This window comes from Atractosteus spatula, chromosome 24 (assembly GCF_055471065.1).
Source record: "Atractosteus spatula isolate fAtrSpa1 chromosome 24, fAtrSpa1.hap1, whole genome shotgun sequence".
Taxonomy (NCBI): Eukaryota; Metazoa; Chordata; class Actinopteri; order Semionotiformes; family Lepisosteidae; genus Atractosteus; species Atractosteus spatula.
This window is the reverse complement of record NC_142729.1, coordinates 9,413,990-9,431,854: the sequence shown is the minus strand read 5'-3', so window position 1 is coordinate 9,431,854 and position 17,865 is coordinate 9,413,990. Positions and strand designations below refer to the sequence as shown.

The 17,865-nt window shown below is 38.9% G+C and overlaps 1 protein-coding gene and 1 gene segment (V, D, J or C); one reads left to right on the top strand and one right to left on the bottom strand.

The window, feature by feature from the left end:
• Positions 1-17,865, top strand: part of LOC148815865 (Ig kappa chain V region Mem5-like) — a 364,398-nt gene that overhangs the window by 72,556 nt on the left and 273,977 nt on the right.
• Positions 7,080-9,055, bottom strand: LOC148815870 (complement C1q-like protein 2). The gene is made up of 4 exons (XM_088904839.1): positions 8,926-9,055; positions 8,734-8,784; positions 7,599-7,733; positions 7,080-7,360 (listed from the first exon to the last, which is right to left on the bottom strand). The coding sequence occupies exons 1-4, from the start codon at positions 9,053-9,055 to the stop codon at positions 7,080-7,082; spliced, it is 597 nt and encodes a 198-aa protein (XP_088760965.1).

Sequence of the window (17,865 nt, the reverse complement as noted above, 5' to 3'; positions counted from 1 at the left end):
AAGGACTTAGAATAACCCCGTCTTCACATCTTACTTCATTTGCAACCAACAAAACGCAATAGAAAAACAAACAGATAATTATTAGGAAAAATAATTGAATTTAAAAAACCTACAACACCCTGGTTGAATAAGTGTGTACACCCTTTTATAATGAGGGCTGTAGCTGTGTTCAGAGTTAACCAATCACACTCAAAATCATGTCCAAAGGTAAGTAGCATACACCTGCCATCAATGAAAGTGATTCTGATTAACCCCAAATAAAAATCAGCTGTTCCTATAGGATTTCTTTGAAACTTTTGTGGTTGCATCCTACTGGGATAGCCATGGTCCACAAGGAGCTGACAAAACATCTACTGGATCTTAGTGTTGAAAGGTACCGATCAGGAGAGGGATATAAAAGAATATCAAAGGCATTGGATGTACCATGGAGCACTGTGAAGACTATCATCAATAAGTGGAGAAAATATGGCACCACAGGGACATTGACAAGATCAGGACAACCCTCCAACGTTTATGACAGGACAAGGAGAAAACTTATCAGGGAGGCTACCAAGAGGCCTACAGCAACATTAAATGAGCTGCAGGTATTTCTGGCAGGTATTGGTCACTCCTTGCATGTGACAACAATCTCCTGCATTCTGCAGACATCTGGCCAATGGCGTAGAGTGGCGAGACGGAAGCCATTTTTTTTACAAAAACAAAATCCAAACCCGTCTAAATTGTGCAAAAAAATACATTTAATAACCCCTTAAACATGTGGGAAAATGTCTGATGAGACAAAGGGTGAACTTTTTGGCCTTAACTCTAAAAGATATGTTTGGTGCAAAGACAACACAGCTCATCATCCAAAGAACACCATACCTACTGTGAACCATGGTGGTAGAAGCATCATGCTTTGGGACTGCTACTCTTCAGCTGGGACAAGGACTCTAGTCAAGATAGATGGGATAATATAGAGATATTTTGGCACAAAACCTGCTGGCATCTGTCAGAAAGCTGAAGATGAAGAGGAATTTCACCTTCTAACCTCATAACAACCCAAAGCATACATACAAGTCAACCAAGGAATGGTTTCAGAAAAGGAAGATCAAAGTCTTGGAATGGCCTAGTCAGAGCCCAGACCCCAATCCCATAGAAAACCTGTGGAATGACCTAAAGAGGGCTGTGCACAGGAGATCCCCTGGCAATATGAAGGAGCTTGAATTTGTTTGCAAGGAAGAGTGGGATAAAATTGCAAAGCTGATAGAGACTCATTCACAAAGACTTACTGCTGTAATAATTGCAAAAGGTGCTTCCACAAAGTATTAGTGGGCGGGGGGGGGGGTGCACACTTATGCAACCAGGGTATTGTAGGCTTTTTAATTTCAATTATTTTTCCTAATAATTATCTATTTGTTTATCTCTTGAATTTTGTTGGTTGCAAGGTCTGGCTTTACATCACAAAAACCTGCAATTTCAATAAAGGTGCGTAGACTTTTTATATCCACTGTACATGGACATAGAAAAAGACAAACTATAAATATAAATTGAGAAATGTATACTGTAGAAGTAGGAAGTAAAAGGAATCAAGATCCAAGAACAGGAGTTACCTCTTTACCCTGTGGTTGTGGGAGTATGGGACAAGCTATCCAATCATGTTGTGATAGCCAGTATCTTGGTTTCTTTCAAAAAACCTTATGTTCTTGCAACTGAACTGGCTAGATGGGCTAAATTAGCTTCATTCCATTTGTAACCTGAGAAAGCAGAGCGCACTCTGAAGTGAAACTCGAGTCAGCCAAAATCTCAAATCAGAATTACAGATTACAGGTTTTCTGCTGAATTTCAGCAGCCAGATGTTACCTCTAAGTACTGAATTAATAAACTTGTAGCTGAGGAATTTTATATTATATATAGAACAGGTTACTATACAAAAGATTACACACTGTGATATTTTAATAGTATTTTAAGAATATTTAAAGGTCTGGCACCTAAACCACACAATCCCAGTGTCTGATTATGTTGCTAGTAGTTCCTAGTAGTTTGAATAAAACTACTAGTTCCTAGAAGTTTAAATAAAATGTGTCCAAAGTGTCTAATAACTGTAAAGGTCCAAATGTCAGAGCATAGCAGTACAGGAAATTGATTTATTTGGGAAATTGATTTATTTGGGTTTGAGGTGAATAATACTAAGCTTCTGGAAACATTTTATGGTGTGATAAGCATAGTCTCTTGTGATCTTCCATTCCACAGTAAGCAATCTTAAATAGATTACCATAGACCAGTGTAGTTATTATATGTCCACCATATTAAAGCACAGTATTGAAGCGGTACTCCATCATGTCCCTCTGTACAGGCAGCAGTGTAAGAAGAGAAGCAGGAGACTGGAACTGAAGTTTGCTAGCTTTATTGCCCTTTTAAGGTACAAGGGTCTGGTCATCACAAAGGCAGAAGGGGAGGTTAGAAGGAAGAACAAGTAGAGAGTAACAGGCAACTGCTCAGCTTGGGGTTTGATGCGAGAATGAAAGAAAGTGTCTACCTTTTTATAGTGGAGGGAAGACGAAAAATGAGTCTTTTTCTAAATTATCTTTCAACTTTTGAGTCTGTATTCATTGTTTCATAAATAACCACCTGTAAAGTCAGCCTTATTACTGCACAATCTGCTTTTCTAAAATTATAAACTTAATTTTGACACACTTATATTAAGTGAAAGAATACATAAAAAACTACCTTGGTCCGCTCATAAATTGATGAAGTATAAAGTATGTAATGTTAATTTAATTTTCTTTGTCTTGTTTAAAATGATGCAGTGAAAAATATTATTTCTTGCATAATTGGTGCTTTAAAATAGCTTTGAAAAATGACATAAAATATGTGTAGAAATTTGAAATCTCTCGGTAATATAACAAAACATATTCAACATATCTTTCTGATTACATTATACTATTACAGTATACTATACTACTTTTTTATATTAGGTCTGTAATTTTTTGGTCTCTTGTTTCATCTTTCAGTCTTGTATATTTTGTAATATAGTCCCTAACAGTCTTTTCTGTCCTTCCTTTATATTAAATATGTGAACACATTCATTTAACATTTGTCATTTTCTCCCAAATATACAGTATTACATTTAAACCCATAATGTCATAGTTCCATAAGACTTGGTATTAATGGGAGAAAGTAATTCAAACATCTAGGCCATTTCCTTAGTTAGCAGCTAGTTGACCTGAGAAATTACCAGCCACTTCTTGAAGTGAAGTCAGGGCTTCAACAATTTGCCTAAAGAACTAATCTTCCTTCTGTTCTTGGTTTAGATCAGTGGTTCTCAAACTTTTTGGACCAAGTACCACCCCTCATCCAACCAAAGCATCCAAGTACCACCTACAAGTCATCATATCATAGGAACCCCAGAAATTCTCAATGACCAACATGAGCGCGCGTGCACACACACTCACACATACATATAATAAATATTATAATAATAAACTGTATTTGATATAGCACCTTTAAAGGTGGCTTCTTGAAGTGTTTTACAGAAAAAAAAACAGTAACAACAACTAATAAAAAAGCACCATTTCAGTGAGAGGAGTGAGCCTGTTTAGTCGAGCAAACCAGATGTGAATTAATTTTTCGAGCCTTGATACAATTCACAACAGAGTCTAACAGATTTTAAATCGTCAGGCATTTTCTTGACGGCAAAGGTTTCGTGGTGGATGTTGCGATGCGTCCATTAATTTCTGGAGCAACCTCTCTAATTCGTGCAACTACACCGTTATGTCGGCTTGTCATTGCTCTAGCACCGTCTGTACAAACTCCGACACATTTTATCCAGTCGAGGCCATTCTCTTCGATAAATTTATTCAGAAGCTGAAATATGTGCTCTCCTGTAGTTCCTGTTGGTAGCGGCTTACAGAATAGAAAGTCCTCATGGGACGTACCCTCAAACTCGTATCTAACGTAAACAAGCAAATTGGCCAAATCGACTACAGACACATCTAATTGCAGTGAAAAACATCTGCTCATCTTAACGTGCTCTATCAGTGTACTTTTGATACTGTATAATCCTTAATTTCAATAATTCTATGAATGACTGTGTCTTTCAGGGGGAGGGGGGCAGCAGGTCGAGCTGTTTAGCAGCTTTTTCTCCACACATAATATGTGTCAGCTCTTTTGCCAACGGTAAATATGGTTTTTCAAAAATAGTGTGGCTTACCTGCTTTAGCAATCCGCAAGCTTGCATTTTTCCACGTTTCCGTTTTTATTTCCGTATTTATTTAAAGTTTTTATTTCATGCACATGGGAGCGAAACACGGAGACGCTCGGTGTATTTTTCTCAAATTAACTTAGAACAGTTCTTAAAAATTTTTCTGTTATCTATCACGCTTTCCTGTGCTCACAAGATTACCAGCGTTCGTAGCACGTATTTCTATGCATTCCTGTGTGTACAACTTGGCATTGTTCCAAAATCACGCACATTCTCCTTCCTCTCTATTTGCTGGAGATACAGTAGCTTTTTTAAATACAATTGGTCACTTGCATCCATAGCACACATTCCTATAGAGTGGTATAGAATTACAGAGTATCTCTTGTGTCCACTGAAGTATTAGTGCGCACTGTATCGCAGTACGTAGGCTGCGTATTCAACACGTTTAAAATACAAAATATGAAAACCCGTCTTGATTTTTCAGCGCACACGACACAGTTCCAGGGTCTTTTGGCGTACCACCTGGCGGCACTCCACATACCACTGCCGGTACGCGTACCACAGTTTGAGAACCACTGGTTTAGATAACCTACCACTTGTGCTCTTTGGTTCAGAAAAGTCATCATAGCTGTCAGCAAAGCCATACACAATCTTATCCTGCAAATGTTTAATATGGTTTGAGTATGGTATCTGATTGCACATCTCCAAACTGATGCCTAAAACAAATATTTATGAGGCAGTGAAAATTGTGCACAACATTCTAAATGCAATACCATTAATTGGCTGAGGTCAGAAAACCCTGGTGTTATAAATCTTCCCTACCTTGTTGCTCCTCAGTCCTACCCTAATTCTACTTTCCTTGTTGCTACAATTATATTGTAAATGACTAATCCTGTTTGGCCATGGATATATGTTAAACCTACAATAGTTCTGGCCCTAACTCAGCATCAGGCAGTATAACAAAATATTGACCTTCGACACAAATGTAATCATTTTTGCTTCAGAACCTATAGGAGATTACTTTTTTTACCTTTCACTGAAATGTCTGAGTTTTGCCAAAAAAGACAATAGACGATAAAACAGACACTGCTTGAGGTTTCCTCCTACACCACTACCTATCTATAGCAAGTTTATTAGATCAGAAAATCAGCTCACTGACAGCTGAAAATGTTTTCTCTAATATTCTCATGGGGAATGAAAATCATTCTCTTTCTTGTTTGCTGGAGTGTTCCTACATTGCCTTCTAGCATTTTACAGCCATAATTACATTTCAGATCCCATTATAGAGTAGTTCTTCTGATATGGTCAATGGATAAGATATGGATCATAAGTAAAACTATAAACAAAAGGTTGCCATTCAGCCTATTTAGCACACAGTAGAAGGTTGTGTGTTATTTTGTTCTCATTTTAAAATATTTAAAAAAAAACAGAATTAATTAAAAATGTTTAACTCCTTTCTTCCTCATTCTTTCTTTGTTTTTCATAACAGTCGTTTCCTTAATTTTTCCTATATGACGCTTCATCACCTCTAGAACAAGTTTAATTAAATTTAACAGATACAGACATTGATGGACTTCCTACAGGAGCAAAGCACCTGCTCTCAGCCAAGAAACAGAACACTTCCACACCCACACACAGCTCAGGGCAGAAAAGAAAGTCAGTTAATTAACACTTTACTCATCCATGCTGTGATAGTTTTCTGAAAACTTTTTTTTTCAGAAAAAAATGGTTTATGTTTTTTTAGTTGTTCTCCATCCATCCATTTTCACCTCAACCAATTCAACGCAAGTTTGATAGTTCCTAAACCTACAGTTATCACACATTAATGGCATTTCAAATTATTACCGTAAAGGTTATTAGTTATTTCAAGGCTAACTTAATCACTTGGAGTCTGAAAAACAGGTTTTCAATTCACCTTTTCTTACTAAAGCAATGTGGTGTTAAGAAGGTTTCATTTGTTAATATACTACACTTCTCCAACCATAAAATGGTTACAATACAACAGGATTACCAATCATCGATAAAATTTAGACAGATAGCTCTGTCTCATCTTACCTACTGATCTAGACCAGAGGTTCTTATACTGAGCTCCATTCAGGACGTCCCTTGAAAGTACATAAAGAAAGCATGAAGCAATGTGTAGATCCATTTATAGAGATAGATAGAGATTTGATAGATAGGATAGAGAACCTAGACAGAATGATTAAACATTTATTTTATTTACTACAGAATCTGGAAACGAATAATACACATAAATTATTAAAGTAATAGCATTTACGGTAGCTAGTTGTCTATAGCAAGTAATATGTCCCTTTATCCCTCTATAGCAGAACAGGTGTTCATGGAGTCTTGGCCAATGCCTGTAATCAATATCCTCTGGTTAAAGTCTTGTTTCTGTTTACTTCTTTGTCTTCTCTCTCTTGCCCAACGCAAAGCTGGGCTTACAACACCCAGATCATGCCATCCAAGTTCACCAAAAAAACCTGACAGCAGTCCCATGATGCATAGAGCATTTTGTGGTTTTCATCAAATTATTCAGATCTATACATTAGGCATTGAGCATTCAAACAACTGGATTAGAACACATGAGAGGCAATATAATTAGAAAACAGAGAAATCAATCAGTCTCATGAACATATCTAGACACCTAAAAACAATTAGGATATTTAAAAAAGAAAAGACAAGGTAAATTACAAGGGACCATTGAGAAACTAAAATACATGAAACTGAGAATGGTATACTGTAGGAATATAGATTACAAGTAAGAAAATAAACAGAAAAGAAGTTATATTTAGCAATTTAAAAAAAATCTTAATGCTAATGTTAATATAGATAAGATGGTCTGAGACTGGAACTAATTAGGGTCAGTGAAAGCACTCTTTAATGCCGGGGTAGTATGTTAGTTGGGAAAGAGCAAGAACCCATGGAAGGTGGAGTGGTGGTTATGATTATCAAAGATATACGTGTTTGCTGCAAGCTGGAGATAAACATTGTCTCCTATTTCGAGTTGCAGGATGGCACTATTGCTTACACTGCCGTGACCAGTATGTCCATAGGTTTCCCATAAGGTGACTATCGTCTCATTGTTTTTCATCAATCTCACCGCAGTGTTCACATTGACCTCGTGAAAGACAGTGCCAGTGAAGTAGTACATGCCCCTCACCAAGGCAGTGAAAATACCTGCAGAGACAGTTTTAAAAATCAGACTCTGATAGAGAAAATAAGCTGAATGTTGAATGAAATAGTTTAATAATGTGCTTTTATGACTTTTATTTACCAAAAAACTCATTTTTTATAAGGTATCATTATTTTTAGAGATTAATTAAATAATTAAATTAATTATCTTTCAGTGGCTTCACCACACTGTAAATTGACAACTTGAGGTAAGCTTGTAAATTGACCTCCTAAATTGTGGTACCTGAGGCTGGGTTGTAACAGTTTCCAAGATTAGTTATGATTCGTCGAAACACCAGGGTGGTATCAGTGTTGAACGGTCCTGTATTTTCAGGTCCAGTTGTTCGTAAGGAAGCAGAAAAGACAATCTTTGGAAGTGCTGGAGATTAAAACAGAACAACTTTTCCAGTATAGCCAATCATTGTTATGCTTCTCTATTTTCTTACAGTTAAGGTATTGATGTATAACTGAAAAACAATATCAAAATTGTCATGTTGTCAAGATATCCTCTTTGTTGCTTGTGCATTGGAGTGCCACTTCTTTATCACCTGATTCAAATTCAATATACTACTCAAGACAAAACTGCTATTTAATAGTTAGTGTGACATAAGTATAAGGTATTTTAAGATTATACACTGTGAAATGTTGTGCTTTAGCACTGGAGAAAGTGAATGATATAAAAAGGTATTATACCGTCTGACTATTTTTTCTCTCTCACATTGTAGTATTTTCTAAAAAGAACCTAAGTTTCCCTGTTTTAATGTGCTGTCCCATGTGCAAATGTTTAGGTCTAATAAGTTTTGAGTGTGAAACACTTCATCAGTGTTTGATGTTTTGGTGCGTACAGTTAAAAAACTTTTTGATCATTTTGAAAACTTTCAGATTAGCACTGGCCTCCTGCATTGAAACCTATAGCAACGTCTTCAGAAAATTTTTACATTCATAGTTATTATTAGAGATGTATTTACTATATACAATGAAGAAAATCTCTTTATATTGCCATATTTTACATTTCTTTAAATTTTAAAAACATATTATAATCTTAAATAAGCCAAGATGTTCTCAGATCTCTTAACTAATTTAAATATTTTATGTTCATCATTGTACCTAGTTAACCTTCTATTTCTGTCTGTTTCTGACATTCAATAAAACTCAAATATAATAAACATGCTACAAATATGTATTTAAAGTAATAATAAATCAGAATACATTTTAGTTGAGTGTAAGCAATCCCAGGAAAGATCCTGTAAGTAATACAACTACAGAGAAAATAATGCATCCTTCTGAAGATTTTAGAGTAAAGGTACAGAAGACAAGATGCAGATTTGCAACAAAAATGCTATACGGTCCACTATGTAAAAAAAAACCAACAATAGTACCTTCTCTTGCCTTTTCCATTTGCTCCAGTTTGTTCTTCAGGCTGCCCAGTTCTAGGCATAAATAAAACATTGATTTAACTTCAGAAATCAAAATATTAACTACTCTTTATTCAGATTTATAGTTTGGACACACTAGACCACTGCAGGAAGTATTCTTGACACACTATTCCTCAAAGACACAAAACTCAATACCATTCTGCAGCTTGTCAATCTCTCTGTAGAGATGCAGCTGCATGCTGTCCTCAGGAGCATGGAGCTGTTTCTGGGAGTCAGTCTGTACATAGCGGGAAACTTCATTCTTTGCTTTAACCGCAGACTCCATCGTTACTGGAGAAAGAAGACTCAGGAATATGTTCTCTTTGACTTCATTGAGGTACTTATAGAGTACAGCTCCCACGTCAGCCTGATGAATATTAACTGACGACTGAGGGTGTGTGAAAGTCATATCAGTATAGTATCTGTTGATGCCTCAAGCAATCTGGCATGAACAGTGCCCTTATTTTCTTTTCTTTAATAAAATATTTTAATATACAGTATAGGTTGAATCTCCAGTTTGTGTAGTGCTATCGGACATTATTTACAGAAGAGCAAGAAATGTGCTTTCATCCTTTATTGATTTCAATGCAACTGGCAATTCAGAAAGTATGAGGTTCCCCAACTCTTATATACAATGTAGATTCAGAATGCTGTATGTGATAAAGTTACAGCAGCTGTTAATACAAATCAGCTCTCCTCTTTTTTTTCTCATTATTGTAATGATGCAAACTGACTGGAAAGGGCAATGGTTGCAGAACTGAAGGGTGAATCAACCTGCTGAGCTCTGAGCAGTCAGCTAGCAGACAGGCAAGAGTGAAACTGAAATGACTGCACTGACATTAGTGTTAAGTGGAAGCTTATTCTGTTGCAAAGGGCAAGACCAGGAGATAGAGTCAAGGTTGTAAGCAAGGTTTAAAGCCACGTAGGCAGTAGGAATAAACAAGCCAAGGGGAATCCAGGAAAGAAGATGAAGACATGAGCAAGGGTCAGAGCACAGAGAAGCAAATCAAGGAATTAAGCTTAGACTAGTATCACAGCAAAGCGCAGCTAGGGAACATGTTTGACTTGAGGGAGCAAACTCACTGACTCAGTGCTGGACTAAAGCTGAAACATTATGATAAGGACTCATAACAAGTTTGAATAGCACCAGTGGATGATCAGCCTGCATGGAGAAGCGTCTGTTAGCTGTAGTGACCTTGGAGTGTGAGCTTGCTTTTCATATTTTTAACATACCTTCTCTATTTTCTTACAGATAAGGTTTTGATGTGTAACTGAAAAACAATATCAAAGCACATGTTGTAAAGAAATCCTGTCTGTTCTTGGTGCATTGGAGTGCCATTTCTTTATCACTTGATTCAAATTATATATCCTACTCAAGACAAAACTGCTATTTCAATAGTTAGGGTGACATAAGGTGCCTTTTGGTACACGCAGTACAAAGTTAGGTTAAATTTCTCCAGAAATTACTTTTAATACCTCCCACTATGCAAATAAGTAGCAACACTGGAACCTTGATTATGTGTTAGATGTTCATACTGTATGTCCCACTTCAGTTCCTCCTGTTCCACCTGGTTATAACACCCTGGCAGGTTACCCTTGACACCTCAAGCACACAATGTACAGCAGTATACACTGAATTGTTTGATCTGGAGGTTTTTGTAATTTACATTCTTAGGGCCTCAGAGGGATTGAGCCTCGGAAATTTGTTTATATCCAGTATTGTTCCCTATAGCCTGTTCTAGCACAGGTGGTAAAACCTTAGTTCCTCTTCCTTTACTAAAAGGATTGAATAATATACATAAATCAGGTGATCACAATTTGATAGCAAATGATAAAACTAACAACAGGAAATATCAGTGAGGATCCAGAAGTGGAAACCTACTGTACCTGTTCCTCAACAAGTGTTCCAAGAGGTGTATTTACCAACTGCCAACTTCATTACTACTGGTATTCCTTGTTCCCAACTGACTTTTATTTTAATGACCAATTCTGTGGTCATTAAAAATTTCAGACGCATACTGGCACACTTTTTGCTGCCAGCAAATCATAGAGATGAGTGCTACACTCAGTGGTGGTAGAGGGGAGTCACCATTACCTTTAAAGAGTTTAAGCAACTTTTTTAAAGAGTTTAAGCAAAATAAATTAATATATTAATTACCAACCAATATATTAATTTACCAACAGGTCAGTGGAGTTGCCATGGGCACCAGAATGGGACCCAGCTATGCCAATATTTTTGTCGGCTGGGTAGAAGAATGCTTCTTCGCTTCCTACACTGGCTATGTCCCTGACCTCTACAAACGATATATTGATGACTGCGTCGGTGCCGCCACATGCTCCAACGATCAGCTTGAGTTCTTCCTGCACCATTTCACCAACTTCCACCCGTCCCTCAAATATACGGTTAACATATCTTCCACTACTCTTCCGTTTCTAGACATTAACTTCTCTATCAACTACCCCCGACTGTCCACTTCAGTTTATTACAAACCCACGGATTCACACAGCTACCTCCTGTACAGCTCATTTCACCCCAACCACACTAAAAACTCTCTCCCTTTTTCACAGTTCCTTAGGTTACGACGATTATGCAGCGACGACATCGACTTCGAGAACCAAGCCCTCGAAATGTACTCATTTTTCATCAACAGAGGATACCCCAGCAGTGTGATTGACAGGGCCCTTGCCCGAGCCAAAAACACCCCCCAGACCATCAACCCGATCAGGAACTCCCGCCGTAACAACCGCATTCCTTTGGTGCTTCCTTACCACCCTAACACACTTCCTATCCCCAGGACCATTAACCACAACTTTTCCATCCTACAGGATGATCCCTCCATTGGGGCCCTCTTTTCTGATCGCCCTATCTCTCATATCGCCGACCACCTAATCTGCGTAACCTCCTTGTTCACAGCTCCCTTGACCGCCCTAAACAACCATCCACACCTGGCACTTTTCCTTGCAACAGAACTCGCTGTATCACCTGCAAGTACACAGCCACCACCACACTCATTCAAGGCCCCTCAGGACAATTCCGGATCACCAAGACAGCATCTTGTACCTCCAGCAACCTTATTTGCTGTATCTCTTGCAGTAAATGCCCAGCCATCTACATTGGAGAAACAGGAAGGAGACTCGGAGACCACTTCAGAGAACACGTCAGGGCTGTGAAGATTAAAGATCTCTCTAAGCCCATTGTTTCTCATTTCACCTTTGACGGCCACGACCACTCTTATCTCTCCATCTACGTTCTCAAAGACGGTTTTCCAAACTCATACATCAGAAAGCATACTGAAACCAAAATTATTCTGCAGCTAGGATCACACATTCTCCCTTCTGTTAAGGACAGACTACTGTTCTTTTAAATTTTCTCCATTCATTGGAAGTTTCATTTCACAGCTCTCTACACCTATTCTGACTTCACACCTCTTGATTGGCCTCTCTTTCTGTCCCCTGCTCCCGCCTCTCACTCCTCCTCCCTCCCAGCCTTTGTTGTTTTCACGATTATAGTCCCCCCTCCTTAAGGGTGCTCCAGCCCTTTCACGTGAGACTTTATTCTGTGCACCTGTTCCCTATTCCCAGCCCACCTTAAAAGCCAGGCGCTGACGCTCATCCGGGCTCTGCATCTGATTTCCGTATCGTGCGAGTCTGGGACCTGGAAGCGCCTGGTCCCGTTAAGGTTTTAATCTCTGTTCCCGTTCCTGTTCCCTGTCTGCCGGTTCCGACCCGGCCTTCGTGTTTTAATTCAGCGTTTTGATGATCTCCTGGTTTTGGACTTACCTTTCTGTTTTGGATACTCTCTAAGAACTACTCTTTTGGATTGTTCGCCTCGGCCACACCTCCCCCGTGCACCAGCGCACCTTGGACACGCCCCCCTGTCTTCAGCCCCGTATTCCTGCATGACGTTTCCCCAGTGTTCCCCCACTTCTTCGGATTGTGTCGTCCGCATAGGGTCCGGATAGAACTGATCGTTACAGTTGTCCCGCCACGTTACCTTTGCCTACTGCCTTGTCTCTCTCACACCTGAAGAAGGCTCCACGGCCGAAACGTTGTGTTCTCTTTCTTCTTTTTTTCAGCATGGAATAAACCTATTACTTGTTCCTAAATTAATATATTGTGTTTTTATATGTTTAGAATATTATTTATTATTGATTTTCAGAGTCCAGTGGACAAGTTACTGTAACTTAGACTGGAGTGAATTCTGCTAGAAATGTATTTTTTATCCAATATGTCTATTTAGTGGTTTATGGCAAATGATGTATCTCTGTTGACAGGCCTCCTGTAATAACCATTGTAAAGGTATGTCATTTCTGTCCTGGCCTGTTACACTGATAATTTGTATTAACAGTGCATAGATCTTACCCTGAGCAGAGATAAGGAGTGTCCAGATGAAGATGGTGATGAATGTCATTGTTGCTGTGGGTTCTGTTGCCATGAAGGGCAGCTCTCAGTCATGAAATGTTAAACTCACAGGGCTATAAACACTCCCAGAGCACTGAAGCACGTGCTGCCAATGCAAAGTGCCTCCTCTATGCAAATTGTCTTCCTCTGTCTGTAGAACATGAAGTAGATCAGTTGCTGTAGTTGTGGCTCTGGTATGCAAAGCACTTTCTTCTACTTTGTATAAATCCTATTTGAAACCAACATCTGAGCTGTGAGCAGAGGTAGGACTTGAAAATGGATGGATAGTTTTCCTCTGTTTTGCATCATTCATTAATCACAGCATTGAAAGATGAGAGAGAGGTGCTTTCTGTCTGATCCCTGACTGAATTTAAGAGAGTTATTGAGCAACATGAGGCACCAGTAGGTGAGGGCCAGGGAGCGATCACAACATCTCAGTCTGTACAATATCTCCCTCTGCTGGGGACTGTGGGGAGAGCATAATCATTACAACCCTGCTCTCCTCATGATCTCAACCCAGGAGGAGGAATTTCTCACACAGCCTGCTCTCAGCCTCCAGGGGACAGCAGCTCCCTGTAGAAGAGAGCAGGGACTTGTAGCCTCCAGTCAACAGCAGAGGGAGCTACACTGAGGGGGCTGTTCTTTCCACTTGCTGGTGGGTAGAGTTCACATTCACACACCGGTCTGATGAAGTGGTTTTGTTATATACAGGGGCTTCAAGATGGAGGTTGGTGTTGGGTTTTGAAGAGCCTCCAGAGGAAAGTTTTGCTTTATTAAAAACTTCTTGCAATGTAATTATTCTACAATTGCACGTTTTATTGTGCTGAGACCGCATGATCCGCAGGTATTTAGGTTGAAAACTATCACAAATAGATATTTTCGATAGCCGTTCTTGTTGAAGGAGCTCTCTGCTCTTCACTGTGATAATGCAGTGTGGATGCAGTACTGTATATTGTGTAGATGTACAATAGTCACAAATGCAGAAGGAGGACTCTCATGGACAACAGGAGTGAGGAGGGACCACATTTGTCTATTAATCAAAAATAAATAATTCCACTTGAACTTGTGTGTTACACACTGGGATCTTTAGAAGAAAGGGATTAGAGATTTAATGCAGACAGCTTCAAAATTACTAAAAGACATCTGACTAAATGAAAGGATTTCAGATATCTATTCTAAGTAAGTCTCATGTTCTCATGTATTTTATTTAAAACACAAGTTCCTAGCTACATGGCTGTAGCTCAACTTCCTGTTTGAGAAGTTAGCCTTTCTAGCCAACTTTGCAACCTAGCAATTTAAATGTTTGCTGTGACCAATTTCCCCTGCAACAGGTTGATTTGCATCCTTGTAAATCTACCAGTGAACCCTCAGACCAGGCAAGACAGCCATTCTACATAATATCCCATTTTATTACAGTCGCTCAGCCTGGTACCAATCATACTGGTGAAGTACCCCCATATTACATTCTACCCACAGGAGGCACTAACTCATAGACCAATAAAAGAACTCTGTGGACCCCGGTTACCACAACCCAAATGACCCAGGGGAGCAGTCCAGGATCTCCTTTCTCACTCCAGTTGGTGACCTGGTGTGCTTCCTTCTTCCACAGCAAAGACATCCTGTGTGGCTTCAGAAATCCTCCTCAATCCCAGCCATTCTGAACAAAACGGTGCTGCATGTTTCCCCATCACCCTCTTCGTCTCCGAGACCAGTTTGGGTGGAGAAGGAGGAAGATGGTGCTCTGACCTTTCTCCTCTGCTCTCTCTGTAGAGTCCCTGGTGTCCAAGACCTTCCTGGGTCCTGTGGTGTAAACTGTTCTTTCAGTCTGTGCGTGTTCTGTCTGACCCCTGTCTGGGTCTATGAAGCCCTTATCTATCAGAGCTCAGTACTGTTGTTTGGGGTGAGCATGTGATGTCCTGGGTGTGGGTAGAGCTAATGGCTTGGGGCTGTATGGCTGTATCCAGATGCTCAGGTGTAACGATGCATTGTGTCTTCACACCTTGTTTCAGAAACCCCTCTCAGTCTGAGGCCCAGTAAACCTGTCATGAAATCCCACGTCACCTCTGTCCCATGTGGGTATTAACGAGTATCTTCACAAAGAGGACCCTTAGTCAATGGAGAAGGATAGCACTCCCAATCATTATTTTCTGTTCAAATGTACAGTAACAGATATTCTTCCCATATAAACTTACAAATCACATGACCCTATTAACAAAATCATCCATGCAGATAAAAAATTAAAATAGAATAACCTTATAAATATTTACATCATCGAATCAATACTAGTTATTTACAATCATATATCAATTCAATAGAAAATAAGACATGAAAACAAGAGCAATCAAGAAGATTATTTCTAGGCGATTTTTAAAGGTAAACAGTATGTCATCTTCACTTCTAACCAGAGATTGATAAACAATTAAACTCCACAGAAAAGATTAGGTTTTAAATTATATATTGACATATGTGTCACACCCCACACTCTCCCTCTCAAACGACGTTACATTCCTGGAACCTCTGCTTCCCAATCTCATCCCTGATTGAACCCAGCACATTCTCACATGCATCAGATTCCTCAAATTCTCACTCCCTAACCAATCATCCAATCACACCCCTTTCCTTTCAGTATTTAAACCCCCCTCGCACACCTTCCCATGCTCACTATTGAGAAGCCTTTCTTAGTATTCTCCAGTGTGCATTTCCAAACCTTTCGACTGATCTCCTGTTATGAAGTGTCTGTGTCTGTGTCTGTGTCTGTGTCTGTGTCTGTGTCTGTGTCTGTGTCTGTGTCTGTGTCTTGCCCCTTTGCTACTCTGCGTCCTGTGGGATTCCGGTCATGCATAAGGATCCTCCTATTCCACGTATAGGTTCCATGACAATATGAGTATAATGACTGGAGATCTATTTTTGTGGCTCTCCAGAATAAAAAAAGTGTCATTGCTGTATCTAAACATATTGTTAAACTTAAAAAAAAATGTATTGCTGTTGTAAACAAAATCCAACTTGGAATTACCCATGAATAAATTTGTGTAATTGAGTGCAACTGGGGATCCTATGGCAATGCCTGAAGCTACAAATAACACTCAGCTTTGTCAGATTTGTAACTTCTCTGGTGTCAGCTAGTACAGTCGGACTTGCTTCAGTATTTAAGCTTTCGATTTCCTGGTTGTGGATCTTCGGCATAGACTCCCGGTTATTCCTGGTTCCAAAATTCTTCATAAATGCTTCTCCATGTTCCTGGGTTGTAAAGTTCCTGGTTTTCCGGGTCCTGGTTTACCCTGTGGGAATGGCCTGGTATCCGGTTTCTGGTGACAGATATCTTCGTATGGAGCAGTGCTGGTCTTGGGATATGGGACTGTATATTTGGGTTATATCATGATCACAGAAGTCTGGTTTTGGAGGGACTTGGTGTTTTGTCTTACACTTGTATTTGGACTTGTAAATCCTGATATCCTGTTCACCTGATATCCTTGACCTTAGACTGTGTTATAGACAATGTTATAGTGTTATTTCTCATGGGTTTGTTATTAAACCTTTGCATTTAAACGTATGTTCAGACTGTAGTTTTGGGTCTTGCCCTTTAAGGGCTTCTGCTGTGCTGCATAGGGTCTGTTTAAGTTATTTAGCATTTTTTTAATGTGGAAACCGTAACATTGATTGGACACAAAGGTGAGGATCACTATTAGAACAACAGAAATATTGAAAAAAAAACAATATAATATAAAACATAACAATTAATTTAACATTCTGAACCTAGAAGAGAGAGCAAGACACCAATGATCTATTAGTGTGGGCATCATATGTGATATTTTCACCAAAAATTACGTTAACAATAGAAAAACTCATGTGTGCATAGTGATCTGTCCACTATAAAGTTTTCTTAAGAGGACAACATTTCCTGTTGCTATAATTATCCCCTCCCCTAAAATAAATCAAACTCAAAATATATGCTTGATCTGTTTCTAATTATCATACTTTAAAGCATCTAAATAAGAACAGTTATTAATGTCAATAGGGCTGTTTTCCCCATTTGCTTCTTCTACTGAGAAAAAAAAAAGAATATAAATGTCTTGGAATACTGATGTGAGTGCACATTTTCTTTTCTGCTTTTGTAATCTAAATAATTAAAGACTACAGTTTCACAAGTGATAGTTTTTGTGTTTTTTTCGGTCAGGAACTACACAACAGAAGGTAAGAGGTGCCAAGCTAATGTCTCTCTAACTTTCTTAATTCCTGAAACAGCTCAGTTAGGAGAACATAGATCACAGAATCACAAAAATACCCAAATCCTTTTTGCAAAATGTACACAGAAGTGGTAATAGGCTATCTGTGCACAAACAATAAAACCCCCAAAATCCCTCATTCCAGATCTCAACTATCCCCACCGCAAACTGCTCTCTCCCGTGCAGCACCAATAAAGCACGGACCACTTTTCTGAAGAACAGCTTCTACCCTACTGCTCACTGTGCAATGCTTGAGAAGCCAATGCACCTCTGCACTCTGCACTTTTGACTTCTACTACATATTTATTGTTCTGTTTGTTTATTATTTGTACATTTATAGTACTGTCACTATTTATTATGTACCACTTTTATAATGTACTGTCTACATTGTGTGGTGTTATCTGTTGTACTGTCTTGTCTGTTGTACTTTGCATGTCCTGATAGAGCAGTGTGAATAAGAATACCAATGTAC

What these genes read in the sequence shown, in the direction of transcription:
- LOC148815870 (XM_088904839.1), bottom strand. Translation starts at nt 9,055, where the DNA reads ATGGAGTCTGCGGTTAAAGCAAAGAATGAAGTTTCCCGCTATGTACAG. An exon ending in GATTGACAAGCTGCAGAATG is followed by an intron (nt 8,785 to 8,925) that starts GTATTGAGTTTT and finishes ATTTATGCCTAG; the next exon opens with AACTGGGCAGCCTGAAGAAC. An exon ending in CTGTTACAACCCAGCCTCAG is followed by an intron (nt 7,361 to 7,598) that starts GTACCACAATTT and finishes CTGTCTCTGCAG; the next exon opens with GTATTTTCACTGCCTTGGTG.